This window comes from Symsagittifera roscoffensis, chromosome 3 (genome assembly GCF_963678635.1).
Source record: "Symsagittifera roscoffensis chromosome 3, txSymRosc1.1, whole genome shotgun sequence".
NCBI lineage: Eukaryota > Metazoa > Xenacoelomorpha > Acoela > Convolutidae > Symsagittifera > Symsagittifera roscoffensis.
Genome location: NC_087064.1, coordinates 12,463,424 through 12,483,472, shown reverse-complemented (window position 1 = coordinate 12,483,472; position 20,049 = coordinate 12,463,424). Strand labels below are relative to the sequence as shown.

The window sequence follows — 20,049 nt, the reverse complement described above, 5'->3', positions numbered from 1 at the left end:
TCTGATACTTATCTAAATTATTATCTGTAGAACTACAAACATAGCCGACAGAAAATTGGAAAAGAGTCAATGAACACTAGAGGCCAGAAAAAAAACTAACTGGTTTTTGAAAAACTTCAATTTTTGAATTTCAAAGCAAAGATGTATGACCTTAAAGCTCTTTAAACTGTAAGAACAGCGTATGTTTGTCACTTTTTGGATAAAATTAACTCAATTTGAAAACTGGATCGATAGGTAAAGTTTTTATTCCGCTGAAAAATCAGAAAATTAAAATACACTTTCCAAATTTGAAGTCGATCACGTTTTTCGTGACCTTTACACTTTTGCTGTTCGATTGTGGAGTTTTCCTTCCTTTTCACAAAGGAAATGAACTGAACTTAGAAAGAAATTTAAAAAAATGCAAAAAAGCACTTTTGGCCCTGAACAAACTTAAAGACTTCCTATAAAAAACGTCATCACGGCCTATATAAAAGTCTCCTTATATTGACTCTTTTAAAAGGATACGTATCATAAGTTCAATAAAACTTGTTTCCGGTTTATTACCTGGTGTCCGCACATGATGCTTTGAGCAGCCATCATTATACTTTTCATTCCACTGGCACATACTTTGTTAACAGTAGTACATGGAGTGCTCTTACTCAAACCAGCCTTAAGTGCTGCCTGCCTAGCAGGAGCCTGGCCGATACCAGCTTGTAGAACACATCCCATGTAAACTTCATTGACGTCAGTTGCTTTGATATCTGGAAAAAAAAAGATATAACTTGACTATCATTTCTAATTTTAAAAAGAAGTATTATTTAGTTTTTTACTAACTCGCTTTTTTCACTGCATTTTCAATAACATGTGATCCAAGGATAGGACATGGGACGTCTTTCAAAGCTCCAACAAAAGCAGAGGCAATTGGTGTTCTCACTGCACTTACAATGAATACATCCTAAAATAGCCACTAGAATTTAGGAAACTCGAACTTTTTCGCCATTAATATATTGATGTTAAAATTACCTTTAATTGCTTCATTCCTGTAGCATATATTCCTGAAAAACAAAATTGATATTTAAGCCATAAAACTTACAGACGAACAAGAGTGACCGATTGACACGGACTGCACTGTCTGATCAATGTCATCGTTAAAAAGAAGAGATGAAAAAATGGAGTGTAATTATTGGGTGGCGTGATCAATTGAACAGTCCCTCTCCCCATAATGACCGATTCAGCTAACTTTCCCAAGCAAAACACTTAATCAGAGAAAAAAGGACAAAGAGGCGAAGCACAGTTTTATACACTGAGGCGAAGCTTTGCAAACACTAGCCAGAAAACGACAAAAGTCAGCTCTATCAAGAGCAATAAAAAGCAAAAATAATCCTCGAATTATTTTAAAAAGTCGTCTACGTCTCAGATTCGATCTGCGACCTACAGATTATGAGTATCCGGCACCAACCTCTCAGCCACGGACGCTTAATAAATCACAAACACTAGCCACAAATAAAGCAGAGAACAGATGCTATAAAATTTCTAAGGCTACAGATCGTTCTTATAGCAAAAGTGCCAACAATAAGTGATCAGTTTTAATGAAGATTTTATTTGCGAGTTCGAAAAAAAAGGTTCGTACTAATACACCACGCTGCTCGCTAGAATAATGATAAAATGGACACACAAACTATATTTTATAAATAAAACTTGCAAAAGATTCCGAAATATTGGAACCAAATTACCTCCATCCTCCACCATCAGAAACTTACAACGATATGCGAAGCCAAGCATTACACTACTTCCGATAAAACTCATGCATAGTATTACAAACTAACCGACAAAATTAGAGATAAAAGCCGAAAATTATGTCGAAAAAATTGATCTACCAAAAATTTTTTCTACATTTGACTTGATTTTGTATTTCAAAAAAAAATCTTTTCATGTAAAACGCCAAGATTAAAAATTATTGAAAGTTAAATAGTAATCGAAAATTTTATAGAGCGGTAACAAAGCCGAAAATTCTTGAGCAGACACGTTGCGCCGAAAAAAAATGTTTTTATTGTTTTTTAGCCCCCCTGGAAACAATTGAATAAAAAACTTTTACTCCTCAAACGACCAGAGGCCTTGAAGCCAATATATTTTAAGCTGAAACATTTTACACCGAATAAACAGAAAAAAAATAAGGAAAAAAACTGATATACTCAAATCGGGGTTGGTAAATTTGACACACAGAGGCGAAGCAAAAATCACAAAAATCAGAAATGCCGAAATCTATCAAACAAAATTTAAGTATCAAAAACTCACACTAAGACAATAGAAGTTAAAAAAAGAATTAGAAAAAACTTAACACGATGTAAACAAGCTAGGGAAAAAATCAAAAACAAGACCTGATAACTAATAAAAAGTTATTATCCTCCCATTCCCCTCAATAGACACAAGCACGCAAAACAAGACGACGTAACACACAGAGGCGAAGTTGCACTTCACATACACAGGCAAAAATATGACCGATAACGCTACTGGGAAAACTGAATGACTAAAAATTTGAGTCTACAAAACTTCTTAAGTGACGCACGCCAATTATGAGTATACATAATTGCTAAGTGACGCAAGCCAATGACGCATTAGCAGTACCAGTAAATTCGGAAAAAAAAGAAAGTTACCAACTAACACGCCTTAATTTATAGAGCGGACGCAGTTTAGCTAGTGTACGAAAACGTTCACTAAAAACATCCGACCCTGCCCAGATTCGAACCGTCTTATTTTGTTGCATGTCTCCTTCCCTACCTTCATGATACCTTGAAGCTAAAGTTCTACTTGTAATATAACAGTCTGTTAATATCCTTAGCATTGGCTAGACTTTATAGCTGGTTATTGATCAAAATGAACACATTTAGCGAAACAATATTTGCGACCTAGATTGAAAAAAGAGAGTTCCTACTATAACACACGCTTTGCTTGTGTAAAAAACTTAAGCTGAGTGAATATTTAAAAAAAAAGTTTAAATAAAAAACTTTTTAAATTGGATAAAAAAATCATGCTTTAAAAAGTAAACCAAAAAGAACCCAGCCAGATAAAAAATGACGTTTAAGAAAAAACGAAAACGAACCGAAAAAAAACTAGTACAAAAACCACAAACCCGAAAAAAAATTGAATTTTTTTGAAAAGATAATTACAACCTGAAAAGGACTTGAACTAATTATTACTTAAATTATAGAAGTGAAGATCCTCTAGAGATCCTCAGGAAATGATCCTGTGGACAAATACAAGGGTAAAAACAAAGAAATTAAAAAAAAATTGGTAAAATTACAACCAACTTAAAGCAAATTTCGAGGACGGATATTCAAAATGCTAACATGCTCAAAACATGTCTGTTGCAGTTTCCAACAGAGAGACGATTGCTGCAGTGCAGAGCAACGTGCTGAAAAGGGAGATCTTGAAATTGGAGATCATCAAGTGGACAAAGTTGATTACAAGGGGAAAAAAGTCCAGTACCCTATTGCAATACACTTGCTTATCACAACAAATAAAAACAACAAAAGAAAACGGCATTTTGAATGCAGACAAGTTCGAAATTTTGCTGTTCTTCATCTGTACGTTTCTTTCAGTCAACGAGTGAACAGAGTTAATCGCAGGAAAACGTTCTCTAAACACCTGTGCAATACCATTGCTTATCACAAAGGTAATTATGTTTTTTCGATTTATTTATTGGAAAATTTAGTGACCATCATGATGAATTACAGAAAGAAAAAGAGTTACGCTCTTATTTGTCTAAGAGTTCACGTGAGAAGGAAAAACTTACTATTATTTAGTAGGCACAAAAAATAACAGACTTCACTATTAAAAACATTTCTAAAGTTACTCTCATATACACAACTTTAATAACAAAAACGGAACATGTATTTGCATGGATGAGATAGCATTTCACTGGTGCAGAACTATTTTAGTTTTTTCTTGAACGTTGCAGTGGCTTTGTCAAAATCACTTAATCTAACTGAGACTGGATTGCATTTTTGAAAGAAATCTACAGCTTGCCAGATTCGATAACTCCAGATCAGATTAACTAAATTGACCAATCGATAACCTGTCTTCTGTTTTGTATGATGGTCATTAACCTACTTGATGTGTGTAGACTATCGTTATCTGTTCTGAGAAACATTTTTGACAAACCTTTTGCAAAACAAAATAAAATTGTAAAAAAAACTTTAATGCATTCATCAATGGGTCTAAAGCACTCTTAGACGATGCTCAGTAGCTTGGACTACATTTGACTACCATCTCTGATTAAAATTTTGTGCCAGTCGGTCATAAAACGAGTTTTCGATGAGAATTTATGTGCCAGTCGTTCATATGAAAGAAGTTTGATTTATTTTTGGTTCGAATTGAATTTTTCGAAAACTCCAATTGGACCTGTCATGCTCAAGTTTCTCGCGGCAACTAAAAATGAAAAGTCAAAAATCACAACAGCCGAATTAACAACAGCTGAAAAGTCGATAAAAATCAGACGAGATTTAAATTGCTAATTGCAATTTATCCGTAAAAATCAAACTTGAGTACAGTTGTACAGTTCTCAGAGAGCACAACAGTTGGTAGGAGAGTACAGATCATGGAGTAAGAGAAATCTTGATTGGGAACGTCGCCCACTAAAGTGCAGCAATGGTCGAAAACTTACTTGATAGCTGAAAATGTCTATTCGCTTGCAGAAAATCTAGATGAAAAATTCTTCATGGTAACGAGTGAATTAAATTCGATAAAACAGGCACAAGACGAAATGATAAAAATCCAAAATCGAAACTGGGAAGTCATTCAAGAGCATTTTGAAGTTTTTTAGCAAAGCATTCACATTCTACGGGACTGTGATCAACTTTTGTTCACAAGACAGCAGATTAACTTCAATTATGATACGGTCTCCTCGCTGCTTGCGATTACTTTTGCAAATGTGAAATCGTACCGATCAGCTCTCTACTCCTATCGCATCAACATGCTCAACTCGATACCGTCTTCACTGAATAAATTTCTGCCAATGTCGCTAGTCCCACGGGACTCCTTGATTAAAATTCAAGAAGAAGTTTCCAAAATCTACTTTCACTAGCCATTCCCATGGACGAAATTCTATCATACTATGAAGCCCAGCTTCTTACCGACGTGGTCACTATCAAAGAAGGCTTGCTAAGGAAGACTGCCATTCCACTAGCTTCTCGGCAAACTTCATTTACGGTCTTTCATGCCATTTCAGTCCCGATGCCACAGTACGAGAAGGATAAAGCGATTATGTGGAAAACGGAAGCTCCCTACTTGGCAATATCAGAGGACAATATGAAAACTACAGTATTAACGGAGTACAACCTGAAACACTGCCTTGGATCTTCAAGAAATCAGATTTGCCACGAAATGATCCCTACTGAGACAGGACACAGATCATGCCAGGCAACTATTTTATTCTCATGTCAGGCAACTATTTTCTTCGAAGGGAATCTAGACACACTGAAAGTATGCGACACCGAACAGATCCAGTTACCTTCCACTAAAAATCTAGGATTTGGGGTATGGCTAATCACATCAGCAATATCTGCATACACCCTCTTCGAGTCCGATATAGAATCAACAACCGCCAGTGGAATAGAAAAGTTACCGGGATGCCATATCTGCATTGTAACACTGGAATGTGGAAAACAGTTAGTTGAGCCTAACATAAAAATTCGATCTGGTTTAGCAACATGCGAACAGCTCCCAGCAATCAAGACCAATGTCCAATTGCTGGACCCGATCTCAAATTTGCTAAGCGAATTGCCAGAGTTGGAGGATATGCCATACTACGACACAAAAACAGAAGCAGGAATCGAGCTTTTCAAGGAAGTGGAGAAGAAGTTACTCCAAATTCCGAAGGTACAAAATCAAGAAGAGACGAGGAAAATAGCAAAACCCTTAGCGCTGAATATGAGAAAACTTCGACCTTCCTTAGCAAGAGTTTTTGATGATCGACTGACATTGAAAAATTCTTTGATAATGAGTATAATTTCTTTCATCGGCTCGATGGTTCTCCATGCCCTTTTCATGTGGATCTACCACAAATGTAAAAAGGAGAAAACTGACCCTATGCAACTCTCAGCACATCCACTAACACAAGAATCAAATACCGACCCCAGTGAACCCACAGCTCCATTTCAGGAAGCACTGAATGACGTGGAAGATCACGCGAGCCGAATAAAGTTGGAGATGACAATGGATCTCAATAACGTGAGAGCTCACGCTTTCACCTCGCAAACATCATACATCAACTGGGATGTTTCTAAGTCACAACCAGGACTTCATTCAATGAATCAAAATATAGTACAACTGAAAGAACACTAGGAAGTATATAACACCTTACGTATAACACCTTTCAGTAACCTTAACAGTACCACTTTAAAGAATTGTATCACTTTAAAGAAAATTTGTACCACAACTTTTAACACATTGTTGATGAAATGTATTTATCCATGTGCCGTATATTTGTAGACATATATAATCTGACCAACGGACTGTGTGTGGAACAAGAGGGCATCAAAACTGTACCCATGTTTTTTCTACAAAAGCAGAGCGCAGAAACTTTCCGAACCCATAGCAACTTTTTCAAGGATGGTAGTGTCACATCCCTAAATTCCATTTATGGGTGTGATTCATTATTTGACCCAACCAAATTACTTCAAGGCCCTATTTGGTATTTACGACCACAAACTATAATTTCTGTGAGACAACAAGAAGATGTGAACGAGGGGACAAGCAAATATCATTATGAAGAAACAGGAAGTAAACATTTGAACTCAAAAAATAAACTCCGAAAAAGGCTTGGCGATGAAAAACAGAGTGGCCAACCTTTGCTGATAACTTTGTTAAATAAATTTGATGAGTGTAAACAATAACATATACTCTTGGTTTATAAACTTTGTAAAATCACTCGAGAGATATCCGCGAGAGTGACCAGCTTGATTCGAAATTAAAGCCTCTGCCTAAAATATCTTTCTGCCCTTTGAGTTTTAAGAGGAATACCGCCCTGCGAATTGAACGACATCCGATATATCTCTCGGGCATAGAACTTTCCTCTTCATTTGGAAAGCGACTAAATAATAAACTCAGTAATACTCAGAGCAATCTTCAGAGACCTCATAGTAAAATAACGGGATACGACACTTCTTGGGTACTACTTTATGAATTGATTGAGTTTTACACTACAAAACCCCTTGAGTAATATTTAACATGCTTGATCGCGTCTAGTATTAGTTTCAGTGTTGTAGTGTAGAATTGGAGTACTTAAATTTAATACGTTGAGCGCATTTCATCTGATTATATTGAGCAAAGGCGAGCTTAATGCTCGATTCTGATTGGTTGATAGTAAAACTTTTGAAAACTCCATGGTTAGATTGGATGATTTTTATTTCAGCTAGGCTAAATAGCATATCTATTCTGATTTTCTTTCACGTTTTAATGGATCAAATGTACATTGGATCAAATGAATAAAAACTAATGGTGATCACTTGAGGTCCCAGCCCTGTTTTTAATGGTGTTCGTGCATTTTAGGAACTCAGAGAGCTAGCGATGGGGGCCTACTTACTTCTATCTAGAGTGGCGAAAATTTTGGTAGTGGCTTTTGAGCTGTAGCGATTTTAAAAATCCATGTCATAAGCGAACCGTGAGTTGGCTGCGACTGATTGAGGAACATAACTAAAAGAGGTAGTGTCTCAGACCCTTGAGCCAATGATTATAGGTCTGTTTTTCGTGACCTCTTATGTGACTTGAGTGAATGACCGTTACAATTATTTTTCAAAAATTCGAAATGAGCCAGTCACTCCCAATTTTGTCGCAATAACTGAAAATCAGAAGAAAATAACGGGCGAGCATTTTACGCCGGATATCCAGAGCACGACTCAGCAACCAATTTAACGACAGAGATTGTCTGTGTCGCTTGAGATAAAAATTGGAAAAGATAACATATCGCCGTTTTCTATATTAACGAAAGCCACAAAAAACGGCCAATAAAACACGCTACTCATAAACAGGCTCAGATTTTGGTTGCATCTGCATCTACTGTAAAATAGGAAATGTCATATTTCAACCACCTCAAAGGTTAACAGTTAAAGAGCCAACATCCCTGACAAGATCAAAAATTACTTTAAAGAATCCACAGTCCCGCTATATAGTAAAAAGAAAGACAAGAATCAAGTTATGAACAGTAAATGAACTGCTACGAGGAGTCACATTTATAAAATCAACATCATTCCCATATATATATTGATCATTCATTCGTTTAGTAAAACTAGCGACCGATTGAAACAAAATTATTAGTTATATGCAGGAATAGTGAAACCATGGCTGAGTCTTAGTATATCCAGACCACGATGTTACTCCTAAAATTAGGGCAAATACGTCAACATTTTTGTATTTTTTCTTGTATTCAGTAGAGAAAAACACGCAGTCCGACGGAGACGGATCGACTGTTTCCAAACGTCAATCTACTCATAATGTCAACTGAAAATAATGGTTGTTAATTTGATTCAATTCGGGAAATGCTTGCAGCGCTAAAAGTTTTTTAGGAAACAGTTTAAGAGTTCCATGACAGACTCTTCCTGATTGCCAATCTTCATTGAAAAACCGCAGTCTCTGACCTTGGGTAAGTTAAATTTTCTAACCCCCATTCTTGCCTATTGGTAAAATACGTTAATACAAAATGCTTGCCTATTGCCAAAATACAAACTTTATTTCTCGGAAAGCTTCTTTTCTCGCAAACTTTGATTTCAATTTCCATTTCATTACTGTCGTTTTCTAAAATTGTTCTCTAATTTCTAATTAGCGATTTTTTCTTCGATTTTAGTACTTTAGTTGTAGCAAAAAAAAACAATATTACGTGTCAAGACGTTCAACTCTGGTTTTGTGGTACTTTTTTACTACGTTTTTACGGCTCGTAATCACCAAGTTTTAATTTCATTTACATGACAAAACCGTAATGCATTCAGGTCGATTGATACATATTTACCGGAGAGCGTACTCAATGTCCTCAATATACTTCTAACAAACTGGTGCGTCATCAAAATGGAGAAAGCCATGCGACAGAATTTATAGGACTAGCTTCCAAAAACATATCATCTGCATCAAATCTCACCACGTGCTATGAATGGCATCATATTGAATCGCTATAGTATCCTAACAACTTCATTTATCTGCACTATGAGGATATGACTTAAAATAAAATCATTTTTATAATTTCTTGTATCAGTTCTCAATTTTCATTTCAGTTTAAAAGGTTTTGGGACGCAGGAGGATCTTGCGATTCCATGAAACAAAGTTTTTCTAGGTTCCCTCTTCGAAGGAAGAATTTGTTTTTTTTTGTCCTGAACATTGAAAATGAGAAACCTTGTGGTTAGAAGAAACATATGAAGCCAATAAGCCGAAATAATTTAGACCGAAACTTATTTAACCAAGAAAGAAGGAAACAACCGCTCAGCAACCAAATATTTGACAAAGACTGTCTCAATGTCGCTTGAGTTAAAATAAAAACAAGATCGCAAATCGCCGGTTTCTAAAGCACCGGATGCCACAAAAAACATGCCTTTAAAGGGTGCTACTCATAACAGGCTCAGACACTTCAACCAACTCACATGTTGACAAAAAAATAGGCCAACCTCCTTGACAATATCAAGAAGGTACTCTATAAAATCCACAGTCCCGCCATAGAGCAAGAAGAAAGACAAAAATTAAGTTATGAACAACAAATGAACTGCCAACGAGGAGTCAAATTTATAAATTCAACATCATTCCAAACTCTAAATTATATCGATATACTGATCATTCATTCATTCGGAACAGCCAATTTTAACATTACAGGAAACAAAACCAAAATTCGATGTTGAGCGCAATTGCCATAGCAATTGGTAAATCTAAACAATGATTGAGTAGAGTTTTTTCTTCTTGATACCAGAGAATGGGGGGGGGGCAATTAAATTGGGCCCTTCCGTCATGCGACGGTACGTGCACAGGTTGGATAGGGCCATACCAACGCTATATAAATACATCGACAAAATTTTATGAATAAATCAAGTCTATTTTAATGCATCAAGAGAATTGTCAATTAAAATCTACCCTCCTCGATTACAGCACAGATAGAATTGTCTATGTTGGATGTAGTTTTAAGTTTTTTGCACCCCCTAAAGCAGAGGATTGCACTCCTTAGAAGTGCAAAACTTATTTTTGTTCTTATATAGTTAATTGTGTCCGAGTATGATTCGTTCGGTTTTTCGCTTAGTTTCTCTGCTAAGTTCTGGACGGTTTTTGTAGAGTCTGGTGCTGCTCCTCTGGTACACGCAAAAATTAGTGGAACAGAGCTGCTGTGTTCCACGTCCAGAATTCTTTGTTGGTATTTTAATGTTTTGACACTCTCATGATATTTGTAGGCGTCAGATATAGTTTTGGGGCAGGATTTAGCATTGGGGTTGAAAATTTTTACATCGAAAAAGGTTCGGCTGAATCGGCCTCCCCAGATTCCATTTGCCTTGATGTCAAGTCGAGCGTCATCTTCAGTAGTGGTTGTTTTGTTGTGAAAGCTTTCGCCTTCCAACGATTGAAGTTTCGGCTCTATTACATTATCATGGAATACTTCGTCCAGAAGTGTCGCAAAGGTATCGCGAATTTCATTATGTCTTAGATGAGTGTCTCCAACTTTGTGACATTGTATGGAGTGGGTCAGTGTGAACAGTTGTCCACACGGGCATGTATGTGGGGTGTTTGGTGGTTACCATCCATATCTCAGTTGTAATCCATCTTTAAACTCTAATTTGTTGAAGGAGAAATTGTATTTTTTAGGGGGAGCACGCTTAGCCAATTCGATGCTTATTCTGTGGCGCTAAATTTATTGTCAGTTTTTTCTCTGATGAGCAATTCCCCATAATTTTAGCCTTTTTTGAGAGTGTGATGTTATGTTTCTCAGTTTTGATGTTTCTATTTGTCAGAGTTTGTTCTGTTTCAGCTATTTCTGAATCACTGTTTTCTAACTGATCACAAATGGCTCGTGACCACTGATAGTTTTTGGAAAAGTCCGTGTTACTGAGGAGGCCTAATTCTCCCATTCTTAGTGGTAGTGCAAAAAGGTTGCGATCCTCATCGGTTATATGGTTTTTACCAGTAATACTAGGAAGTAGCTGCTGTCTTACGTTTCTCTCAACTTCATCCATTTTTTTAAATGCTTCCGGAGTTGTTCTGGTTAGAAAGCTTAATTTATTTTGAACTCCTTTTGTGTAGCAGGAGTACGCATTTTGTGGTGATGTTATAGCTATTTTGGAAAGCTTTTCAGTTAGGGTAGCTGTCTTTTCAATTTTGCTTTCGATGTACTTATCGCATGCTGATGGTGTTCCTATGACCGATCCAAGGACTCTAAAACCGTCTACCATTGTAATATTTGAGCCTTCGAATACTTTTATGGCGCTTTCACGACAATTTTCCTTTACTATGAGTTGACATTTGGAGGGCTTCACATTGTACCCGAAAGCCTTTCCGTGCACATCTAGGTTGTCCAGTATTGCGCGGAGACTCTTAAGATCACCTGCAGCGCTTTCATCATCTGCGTACCATTTTTGGTGGAAATTTGGCTTTTGCAGGAGCTCAATCAGTGGGATTATTCCAATTCCGTCCATAGCCATTGCGAGGGGATCACCTTGCGTTGTGCCTTCGGTAGATGTCAAAACCGTGTTATTGACATATAAATTTGAGGGATGTTTATATGAATTGGCCAGCGCATGATGTAGTGCCGGACAAAGGATCTCCACATTTTTCAGAGCAAGTTCTCTATTGAGCGAGTTGAAGGCGTTTTCTGCATCAATAAGTAGTATGGCTTCCGTTTCCGGTTTCTCAAACTCCTTCCTCAAGCTGTGGATAGCATATTCGATTCCACACTTCTGGCTTAAGCAGAGTTGGAAATTTTTTCCGAGATTTTAAGGTCCGATTTTATACATTGGGTGATTGTTTTGCCAATTATTCTTCTCAGAACCTCGTCTATACTAATGGGCCATACCCCTGGATTTTTGTCCAGAGGTATCAGGCGACATGAGTTGTAAACTGTTAAGTTTTCATGTGGGGACAACTTTAGTTGCTATTGTATAGGATAGGTTAGCTATTGTTTTGCAAAGCTCAATGGATGTCTGGTTGAAGTGAGTTAATATCCTTCTCCATTCGCACGCATCTAGACCTGAGGGACCGTGGCTTCCGTGCGTTTTCAGGGTTAATTTTCGAAACTCTTTGGCGTTTATTTGTTCGAATATAGAGGGGTGGTATGGCATTGTGTCGTCATTTAATTCAGTTATATAGTTAGTGTTCGCTGTTTTGGCTGGGGGGTGTTTTTCTTTCAGGATATTGAGGACTGTTTTTCCTTCAATGACTTCGTTTAAGGGAAGTACTTTTTGTGTTTTCTTGTCTGAAAGGCAGCCAATGGCGGCAGATATTTTGCCTGTACTCATTAGTTTATCAAATTGCTTAGCTTCCTCGTTTACTTCGGACTTCTTCTGTTTTGGATGTCTAATTTGGAGAGCTTTTGTTTCAGTGAAAAGTTCGTCTAATAGGCCTTGCTTCCATAAAATTAAGCGGCGGCTCAGTGTTTTGGAATTTGATCCGTATGTTTCTGATTTAGTTTTGGGGAGCAGCAGATGTGGGATAATCATTGCAGTTTTCATTGAAACGTTAGAACTTGGTGTTTCTTCTACCAATGACAACAGCTGCTGGTTCAGTACGAATTGGAACCCGGGCTTGTTCTGGCTTAGAACTATGAAGCGCGGTTTCCAGTTAACGACATTTTTGTAAATTTCATTTATTTTAATTTCAATCTCTTGGTCGATAAGTTTCCAGGGGCGGAAGGGGGCTGTAGTGAATGTTGGGGGCGATGATTCAGATTGTGTTGCGTTGGGCAGTACGTTTGTTTCAGATGTTGCCGGTGATGTTTCTTTTTGAGTTGTGATGGGGGCTGTGCTTGTTGGTCTGTTTGTGGAATTAGGCCTTTTTGCAAAGTTCTCGGGAGTGCATTTTATGCAGGAGAACCCATCGTAATAAAATTTGCTGCTCTGTAGCCCGCTACATGAGACATAGATGTATCCTTTGCAAATGACACACCATATGCCTCCTTTTCGGAGGTGGCGTTTGCAAATATGGCAGTGCGTTTGATCGGCCATCATTTGGCAGCGAGGAGGGTAAATTTATGGTGAATATATACAAGTTAGCTGAGCGAGAAATAAACTGAAAATTTTATTGCCATAAAAAGAAAATGAAAACCATCTTTACAAAACATATTAGCACTAAAATTTACGTTAAGATTAGGGGAAATGATTCGAATTCTTGAATGGTAAAATGTTTTAATAACGCGAAACAAAGAGGTATTTAAAGCACCAAGTTTTCTGTTTATGAAGTGATTATTTGCAGAGAGGATGGTTTTGGGGATAATAAGCCCATTTGGGTTAAACTTATGAATTATCAAATTTTTTAAAAATCTCCAATCATTAGCAAAGTCTGAAACCGTAGATGAGTTATCATTAAAGACTGCTACTATAGTAACACAGTTCAGTTTCTGCGAGGGGTAGCGCGAGACAGTAGCGGCAAGATCGGCTAGTTTTGCACCTCTGTACGAGTGAACTGTGGCTCCGACATCTTTGGGGCTGCAGTACTTTGTCCTTGAGGTTCCTATTACCAATTTCCTGCTCCACTTGGGTAGCCACTTCGGCCTGTACTTTGGCACGGACATTCACTAAACAGGGTACAAAAGAGACAAAACAAGAGAAAGAACAGATTGTTAAATGGATTGTAGAGAAATAGATTTAAAAACACATAAAAAAATGAAAGCGATTACAACCTGGTTTTTTACGGGTGGAGGTTCCGGCGGGGATGTCCGGGTAGAGGGGGTGTATCGCGGCTTGACGAGCTAGTCTCTAAAATCCCGTACCGGGCCTTCTTCTTACAAGCGTACCATCATGATCGTATCATATCAAATGAATCTGTTTAATAAGTTTATCACAACAAATAGTCTGGTGTTCCCAACACCTCAGGCATGCTTCTTAGAAGTTATGGAAAAACAAGTGACCATGCCTTTAAAGTGTGCTACTCATAACAGTCTCAGATTTTGAGTGCATCTGCTTTTTCTGTATACAAGATGTATCACACTTCAACCAACTCACATGTTGACCAAAAATAGGCCAACCTCCTTGACAATATCAAGAAGGTACTATATAAAATCCACAGTCCCGCCATAGAGCAAGAAGAAAGACAAAAATTAGGTTAGGAACAACAAATGAACTGCCAACGAGAAGGAGTCAAATTTATAATTTCAACATCATTCCAAGCTCTAAATTATATCGATATACTGATCATTCATTCATTCGGAACAGCCAATTTTAACATTACAGGAAACAAAACCAAAATTCGATGTTGAGCGCAATTGCCATAGCAATTGGTAAATCTAAACAATGATTGAGTAGAGTTTTTTCTTCTTGATACCAGAAAATGGGAGGGTCAATTAAAATGGGCCCTTCCGTCATGCGACGGTACGTGCACAGGTTGGATATGGCCATACCAACGCTATATAAATACATCGACAAAATTTTATGAATAAATCAAGTCTATTTTAATGCATCAAGAGAATTGTCAATTAAAATCTACCCTCCTCGATTACAGCACAGATAGAATTGTCTATGTTGGATGTATTTTTAAGTTTTTTGCACCCCCTAAAGCAGAGGATTGCACTCCTTAGAAGTGCAAAACTTATTTTTGTTCTTATATAGTTAATTGTGTCCGAGTATGATTCGTTCCGTTTTTCGCTTAGTTTCTCTGCTAGTTTCTGGACGGTTTTTGTAGAGTCTGGTGCTGCTCCTCTGGTACACGCAAAAATTAGTGGAACAGAGCTGCTGTGTTCCACGTCCAGAATTCTTTGTTGGTATTTTAATGTTTTGACACTCTCATGATATTTGTAGGCGTCAGATATAGTTTTGGGGCAGGATTTAGCATTGGGGTTGAAAATTTTTACATCGAAAAAGATTCGGCTGAATCGGCCTCCCCAGAGTCCATTTGCCTTGATGTCAGGTCGAGCGCCATCTTCAGTAGTGGTTGTTTTGTTGTGAAAGCTTTCGCCTTCCAACGATTGAAATTTCGGCTCTATTTCATTATCATGGCATACTTCGTCCAGAAGTGTCGCAAAGGTATCGCGAATTTCATTATGTCTTAGATGAGTGTATCCAACTTTGGGACATTGTATGGAGTGGGTCAGTGTGAACAGTTGTCCACACGGGCATGTATGTGGGATTTTTGGTGGTTCCCATCCATATCTCAGATGTAATCCATCTTTAAACTCTAATTTGTTGAGAGGGAAATTGTATTTTTTTAGGGGGAGCACGCTTAGCCAATTCGATGCTCCTTTCTGTGACGCGAAATTTATTGTTAGTTTTCTCTCTGATGAGCAATTTTCCATAATTTTAGCCTTTTTTGTGAGTGTGAATTTCTGTTTCTCAGTTTTGATGTTTCTATTTATCAGAGTTTGTTCTGTTTCAGCTATTTTTGTATCACTGTTTTCTAACAGATCACAAATGGCTCGTGACCACTCATAGTTTTTGGAAAAGTCCGTGTTACTTAGGAGGCCTAATCCTCCCATTCTTAGTGGTAGTGCAAAAAGGTTGCGATCTTTATCGGTAATACTAGGAATTAGCTGCTGTCTTAGGTTTTTCTCAATTTCATCCAATTTCTTAAATGCTTCCGGAGTTGTTCTGGTTAGAAAGCTTAATTTATTTTGAACTCCTTTTGTGTAGCAGGAGTACGCATTTTGTAGTGATGTTATAGCTATTTTGGAAAGCTTTTCAGTTAGGGTAGCTGTCTTTTCAATTTTGCTTTCGATGTACTTATCGCATGCTGATGGTGTTCCTATGACCGATCCAAGGACTCTAAAACTGTCTACCATAGTAAAATTTGTGCCTTCGAACACTTTTATGGCGCTTTCACGACAGTTTTCCTTTACTATGAGTTGACATTTGGTGGGCTTCACATTGTACCCGAAAGCCTTTCCGTGCACATCTAGGTTGTCCAGTATTGTGCGGAGACTCTTAAGGTCACCTGCATCGCTTCGATCATCTGCGTACCATTTTGGGTGACATTTGGCTTTTGCAGGAGCTCAATCAGTGGGATTATTCCAATTCCGTACATAGCCATTGCGAGGGGATCACTTTGCGTTGTGCCTTCGGTAGATGCCAAAACCGTGTTATTGACATATAAATTTGAGGGATAATTATATGAGTTGGCCAGCGCATGATGTAGTGCCGGATAAAGGACCTCTACATTTTTCAGAGCAAGTTCTCTATTGAGCGAGTTGAAGGCGTTTTCTGCATCCATAAGTAATATGGCTTCCGTTTCCGGTTTCTCAAACTCCTTCCTCAAGCTGTGGTTAGCATATTCGATTCCACACTTCTGGCCTAAGCAGAGTTGGAAATTTTTTTTTTTGAGATTTCTAAGGTCTGATTTTATACATTGGGTGATTATTTTGCCAATTATTCTTCTCATAACCTCGCCTATACCAATGGGCTGTACCCCTGGATTTTTGTCCAGACGTATCAGGCGACACGAATGTAAGCTGTTAAGTTTTCATGGGAGACAACTTTACTTGCTATTGTATAGGATAGTTTAGCTATTGTTTTGCAAAGCTCAATGGATGTCTGGTTGAAGTGAGTTAATATCCTTCTCCATTCGCACGCATCTAGATATGAGGAACCATGGCTTCCGTGCGTTTTCAGGGTTGATTTTCGAACCGTCTTGGCGTTTATTTGTTCGAATAAAGAGGGGTGGTATGGCATTGTGTCTTCATTTAATTCAATTATATAGTTAGTGTTCGCTGTTTTGGCTGAGTGTTTTTCTTTCTTTCAGGATATTGAGGACTGTTTTTCCTTCAAGGATTTCGTTTAAGGGAAGTACTCCTTTTGTTTTCTTGTCTGAAAGGCAGCAATGGCGGCAGATAATTTGCCTGTACTCATTAGTTTATCAAATTGCTTAGCTTCCTCGTTTACTTCGGACTTCTTCTGTTTTGGATGTCTAATTTGGAGAGCTTTCGTTTCAGTGAAAAGTTCGTCTAATAGGCCTTGCTTCCATAAAATTAAGCGGCGGCTCAGTGTTTTGGAGTTTGATCCGTTTGTTTCTGATTTAGTTTTGGGGAGCAGCAGATGTGGGATAATCATTGCAGTTTTCATTGAAACGTTAGAATTTGGTGTTTCTTCTACCAATGACAACAGCTGCTGGTTCAGTAATTCTATGAATTGGAACCCGGGCTTGTTCTTGCTTAGAACTATGAAGCGCGGTTTCCAGTTAACGACATTTTTGTATATTTCATTTATTTTAATTTCAAGTTCTTGGTCGATAAGGTTTCAGGGGTCGAAGGGGGCTGTAGTGATTGCTGGGGCGGTGAATCAGATTGTGTTGCGTTGGGCAGTACGTCTGTTTCGGGTGTTGCCGGTAATGTTTCCTTTTGAGTTGTGATGGGGGCTGTGCTTGTTGGCTTGTTGGTCTATTTGTGGAATTAGGCCCTTTTGCAAATTTCTCCGGAGTGCATTTTATGCAGGAAAGCCATCGTAATAAAATTTGCTGCTCTGTAGCCCGCTACATGAGACATGGATGTATGCTTTGCAAATGACACACCATATGCCTCCTTTTCGGAGGTGGCGTTTGCAAATATGGCAGTGCGTTTGATCGGCCATCATTTGGCAGCGAGGAGGGTAATTTTATGGTGATTATATACAAGTTAGCTGAGCGAGCAAAAAACTGAAATTTTTATTGCCATAAAAAAAATGAATACCATCTTCACAAAACATATTAGCACTGAAATTTACGTTTAGATTAGGAAAAATGATTCGAATTCTTGAATGGTAAAATGTATTAATAGGGCAAAACAAAGAGTTATTTAAAGCACCAAGTTTTCTGTTTATGAAGTGATTAGTTGCAGAGAGGATGGTATTGGGGATAGTAAGCACATTTGAGTTAAACTTATGAATTATCAAATTTATTAAAAATCTCCAATCATAAGCAAAGTCTGAAACCGTAGATGAGTTATCATTAGAGCCTGCTACTATAGTAACACAGTTCAGTTTCTGCGAGGGGTAGCGCGAGACAGTAGCGGCAAGGTCGGCTAGTTTTGCACCTCTGTACGACTGAACTGTGGCTCCGACATCTTTGGGGCTGCGGTACTTTGTCCTTGAGGTTCCTATTACCAATTTTCTGCTCAACTTCGGCACGGACATTCACTAAACAGGGTACAAAAGAGACAAAACAAGAGAAAGATTAGATTGTTAAATGGATTGTAGAGAAATAGATTTAAAAAAACACATTAAAAAAATGAAAGCGATTACAACCTGGTTTTTCACGGGTGGAGGTTCCGGCGGGGATGTTCGCGGCTTGACGAACTTGTCTCTAAAATCCCGTACCGGGCCTTCTTCTTACAAGCGTACCATTATGAGCGTATCATATCACATGAAACTATTTAATAAGTTTATCACAACAATTAGTATAGTGTTACTAACACTTCAGGCAAGCTTCTTAGAAGTTATGGAAAAACAAGTGACCATTGTGCAGCAATAGTGAACGATTTGAATTAAAGCTACAAAACTTGATTTTTGATGAAAACTTTTATTATTTCTTGAGTTACTGACGTATAAAATCTGGATTAATTATATTGCTGAAGTTATTTCTAGATGTGGCTGTCTTGAGCGCCTGATTATTTTTAATTGAGCTCATTTTGTCCAGTTACGAAAGAATGAGGTGCGTTTTGAGTGGATCCATTGAATAGGATCAAAGAGCACACTTGTCTATAAGAAATCATTACAAATAATACATTCGCAATCCTGTTTAAACGGCGTTCCTTTGTTTAGGGTATCTGGAGAGCTCGTAATTCAACAACGATCCGGCACCTAAGGGCGTTTCTAATTTTTTCTAGAACTGGCGTACTTTGGTAGTTGTTTTTAGGCTTTAACGATGTAACATTTGCCAGGGAAGTACATAACGACTGTGACATTCGACCAGAATGGCGGTCAAAATGCATGACGAAATCGAAATTTTGTTGGAACAGTTTAGTGGGAGAATTGGCAGATTAACGGTCTTATTTGATAAACTGATCGAAGTAGGAGAGGTCGGTTTTAACTGATATGTGAAATTTCATAAATTCGATTGTAAAGACACGTGATCAGTTTTTTTCGCGAATACGAAAACAGCACGAAAATCAACAGAACAACAATTTTCGCTAGTAGAAAACAGACCTACGATTCGAATTGGAATTACGATCGATATTATTGTTAGAAGAACATTCCGAATTGTAACGATTGTGCCACTACAATCGTTCTGGAGCGAAACCGAGATTTCGGAAGGTTATCGGGAGAATTTTACTACCGTTCCCGAGTGACGATAAGACTTGTGACGTTCGACCAGAACGGACAAAATGCAATTTCGTATTCGAATTTTTATCGGAACATCTGACCGAGAGAATTGATGGTTTTTATGGATTAGTGACGCTAATTGAACGATAAGACGAATCGGGAGGGGTTAGTTTTGACTGACCTGTTACTTTTTAAAATTTCGATTGGGACGTGAACGAGACGTAACCTTTTTATATTTCGCACCAACCGAAACTGCTAAAACAGAACGAAAGAATTCTCAGTGAAAACAACAACAACGGAAATCGTGTAAAACTGATCGAGATTGAAGAAAGAATAGGATTGTCAGAAACCATTCCGAGTTGTAACGATTGTGCAGTTACAATGGTTACAAAGCAATTCACGAGAACCAGGAAGGGTGCTGGGACGACGTGTCCAGCCTTCCGGAAAGAATAAAGAAGTTATTTATCCGGATTTCAGAATCCAGAAGGGTCTCGGGAGATAACTTAAACATTATTTTAACAACCTTTAGGCTTCCTGGAGATGTCCTGATTTGAATTAATAACAACCAACTTCGTTTTCAGATTATTCGGAGCTAGGAGTTGAGGGAAAGGGTTAATCCATCTTCGATGGAGATGATGATTTTTATCTACTGAACAAAAATCCTAGTAACATAATAAATAAG

The 20,049-nt window shown here is 37.9% G+C and overlaps 2 protein-coding genes across 3 annotated transcripts in view; both read right to left on the bottom strand.

Moving 5' to 3' along the window:
- LOC134842871 (ATP-binding cassette sub-family F member 1-like) overlaps positions 1 to 13,988 on the bottom strand; it is a 362,252-nt gene extending 348,264 nt beyond the window's left edge. The window contains exon 1 of the mRNA XM_063859375.1: positions 13,974 to 13,988. The gene's annotated coding sequence lies outside the window, so the exon portion shown is untranslated. The remainder of the gene's footprint in view (positions 1 to 13,973) is intronic.
- Positions 1 to 18,503, bottom strand: part of LOC134842872 (acetyl-CoA acetyltransferase, mitochondrial-like) — a 134,164-nt gene extending 115,661 nt beyond the window's left edge. Inside the window, exons 1-4 of one of the 2 annotated variants that reach the window (XM_063859377.1) lie at positions 18,477 to 18,503; positions 1,003 to 1,036; positions 814 to 934; positions 544 to 740 (exon numbers count right to left, since the gene is read on the bottom strand). In XM_063859377.1, coding sequence (XP_063715447.1) covers positions 544 to 740; positions 814 to 934; positions 1,003 to 1,017 — 333 coding nt within the window. In that variant the 5' untranslated portion in view covers positions 1,018 to 1,036; positions 18,477 to 18,503. The remainder of the gene's footprint in view (positions 1 to 543; positions 741 to 813; positions 935 to 1,002; positions 1,037 to 18,476) is intronic. The other variant, XM_063859376.1, reaches the window with a different exon arrangement.
- Positions 18,504 to 20,049: the final 1,546 nt, after the last annotated feature.